The following is a 3,278-nucleotide window of genomic DNA, read 5'->3' as shown; positions in this document are numbered from 1 at the left end:
CCTCCCATAGGCCATTCCCACATCAAACCCTTGACTCTATAAAGGGATGTTAGGATGAAAGAGGTGACGTGAGGGTGGGAAATGGGGAGGTGCAAGGAAGGAGGGACGAAAAAAGGAAGGAAGGAAGGAGGGAAAGAGGAAGAGAATGAAGGATGAAGAGAGGGAGGGGGGAAAGGATGGAGAAGACAACTACTTCTTCCCTGGAAAGATAGGCAAGAAGAGCTAGCCCTCCCTGTCTTACAGGGAGCTACAGATAAATGAGGAAGAGGGCAAGTTCAACTACCAGGAAAGCTTCAAGGAAAAAGGTTACGAAGCTACGCAAAGTGGCCTTAGCGAAGCCAACACAGGAATGCAGGCAACACCGGGAGCCAAAATGCCTGCTGAAAGTTCCAGTGTTTTCAAAATCCCCACCCTTAGCCGTGCATGGCAAAGATGGTCTTCAACACCAAGACCATGCAGTGCCCGAGTGGAGCTGCACGGTTCCATTTACAAAGAGAGCATATGCAGTCTGTGTTTTTAAGCTTTAAAATGCCTAATGAATCTTTCAGACCAAAAAGCTACTCTATTTCATTGCTTTACTGTGAGCGTCTAGGGATTATGCACCGTGACTCTCTGCTGCACGACACTGGGTTATTTGGGTTATTCATATTAAAAGTATTCTCCTCCATATTTGAAGGTTAAGGTATCTTAGTTTTACCTGGAAACTTAGTTTTTGAGTCATTCAAATCTGTACATTAGCAAAATGAAAAATACACACAAAAAACGTTTAAACATAAAGTGAACTGAGTGTGGAACTGAAACCATTCAGAACACTTACAGAAAAGTATTGTTTTTACATCTATCCTTCATTATTAAAATAGAGATTGCATTTGAAACCCCTCTTAATTAGATGTATAAGGGACAGCAATCCCTTTTAAGGCTCAGGGGTTGCCAGGTGGGGAGGGGTATGTTCCTTGCAGAATGCCGCTCACAGTATGAATAAACAGAGGCTATTTTAGTACGGCTGATGGTGACACGTTTTATTAATTTAAAAACATGCCTTTCTCCAAAGTGCATTAGGCATGTGCACATTTCTATACAAAGACATAAATTAGTGATATTGAGGTACAGTGGAGGTCAGGTATTTACAATGTCACTCAACGAGGAACAGATTCAGGCTTCCAGACAATCAGCATTTTACAAACAGCAGCATTGTCTGATGGTATCTGAGCTAACACTGGACCAGGTAGTACCTTTTCTTAGGATGGCATTGCTGATTCCAGATTCAGATGGAAATGTCCCCTCAGGGCCCGGGGCTCCATTTCTCCCTCTTTCTCTCCCTATGCCCAGAGATGGGAGCCATGACCCTAGCACCCATAAAGGCAAAAAAAAAAAAAAAGAAAGAAAAGGGGGGGGGAGGGGAGTTGGGCATTGTTTAGCAGGTCTCCCCAAAGCTCAGCATGTCTGCCATTTCCAGTGAACTGCCTTTCTGGAGAGCAATTCTAGTCTGTGATTGAGGTGGCAGAATGAGCCAAATTACATGGTACGAAATCTGAACATGCTGTTCTCTTCCCCAAGGCATCAGAGTTTAAGAAGTTTAATTTGAGGCTGTTTCTTTTAAAAACAAGATGTAGGTTTTACAGTTTTTAAAGGCATGATGGTTGAAAAGCAAAAAACCCAACATGTGTCCCAAAACTTGGAGCAAGGATAGTGTTGGTGGAGACTCCCCTGCATCCCCTCCGTCTTGAATCTAAGGGCATTAGACAAACTCATTAATAAAACACTGTGCATGCCAGGGCTCTGCAGTTGCTTTAGCTTCTCCCTCCTCCAAACTGATGGCTTTCTACTTCACAAGAGGCAATGGGACACTTAACTCCCCATCTGTCATAATGAATGTCCACTGGAATGCAATGATTTCAGTATTCAGTGGAGGTTATCTTGGCTTAATACAGCTACCAAAGAACACTGAATCTACTTTTAGGGAGGACGTGCTGATGTGGTAAGGTCATTGTTACAGCAACCACTGGGCTGACCTCCTGGTGTCTTCAGTGACCTCACATAGACCCAAATCCAGTTCTACTACGGGCTGGAACCCTGTGATCCACTTGACAATTGTCCCTGGCTCCCCGATGCTGGAAAGGAAAGGAATCTCCACACTGGACCCACATACCGAGGCCTCCCTCTCAGGGTCACTCGAGTATTTTCCAGGCCACAGGTGATGTGGCTGGTGCTTATTCCAACCCCGTTTTCTGATCAAATTTGATGAAGAGGTGGGCGGGGCCTGCAGAGCCCCTTTTCTAGAAAGCACACCTAGTCTTTCAGTCACACCACTAAAGAGTAAGACGCACCGGGTGTGAGCTCGTTTATAGCACCATCTAGCATCTAGAGAAGCAGACTGGTCAGAGCCTGGGGCCAGCAACATGCTAGGACTCCAAGATCATGTCAAAGATGCTGCCAGGACGCCACTCAGCTGACACACCTGGTTTTTATGTCTGTTTTTTGAACTGGCAATGAGGGGTACAGGTCACTCAGAAGACAGGAAAGAGGGGTCTGCACTGTGATTGCTTGAACATAAGCCTCTAACACCCATGAGAAAAACCTAAAGCATCTGATCAAATTCTCTCTGAAATTCTCCTAAAAACCAATTGCCCCTTCCACATCCAAATCAGCCAATTCACTTATGCACCTCCACCAGGACTGATGGGTGGACACATCTGGGACGGTGTCTGAAAGCACAGAAACATTTGGGATGAATGCCATGTCCCCAGAGACTCCCAATCAACATAGCTACCAATTCCATATACCATAGATTCCAAAGAGACTGGTCTGATTTGTACTGAACCCAAGTGGGCTAGACCCCGTCTCTGGAGTTTGTGCAGGGCTGGGCATCTGGTGGCAGGTGTGGACGGCACAGGTGAGGACGAGGCTTGCTCCTCAGACCTCCGTGCCTCCTTCTAGCTTCGTGATGAGGTGCTGGTACGTGTCTCTTTCCATCTGCCAGGAATGGCATGTTCTCACGTATTCCCTTCCGTTGGCCACGATTTCTCTTTCTAACGCAGGATCACTAACCAGTCTCTTTGCCAGCTGAACAAACTCCTGCAAATAAGGAAGTGGAAGAGAAATAGATGTAAATAATTGGTGTAGGGGATTTTGCAAATGCATCCAAAGCCCATGACTGTGTTAGCTCCTGGTCTCCCCTTTGTCTGCTTCCCTGATCCTGGAGAAAACGACTTTTAGGAGGGATTGGAGTTAATGGAAACAGTAGGATTGAGTGAGATATCATATACATGTACACAAAC

General features: G+C 45.6%; 1 protein-coding gene across 1 annotated transcript in view; it reads right to left on the bottom strand.

Annotated features, from left to right (window-relative positions):
* Nucleotides 1-992: 992 nt before the first annotated feature.
* Nucleotides 993-3,278, bottom strand: part of LOC103608836 (glycosyltransferase 1 domain-containing protein 1) — a gene marked incomplete at its 5' end in the record, with an annotated part of 63,309 nt that continues 61,023 nt past the window's right edge. Inside the window, one exon of the mRNA XM_008593225.1 lies at nt 993-3,075. Coding sequence (XP_008591447.1) covers nt 2,914-3,075 — 162 coding nt within the window. The remainder of the gene's footprint in view (nt 3,076-3,278) is intronic.

The sequence above is a fragment of the Galeopterus variegatus genome, unplaced genomic scaffold (assembly GCF_000696425.1).
Source record: "Galeopterus variegatus unplaced genomic scaffold, G_variegatus-3.0.2 Scaffold8903, whole genome shotgun sequence".
Lineage (NCBI taxonomy): Eukaryota > Metazoa > Chordata > Mammalia > Dermoptera > Cynocephalidae > Galeopterus > Galeopterus variegatus.
This window is presented reverse-complemented; position numbering and strand designations above follow the sequence as displayed.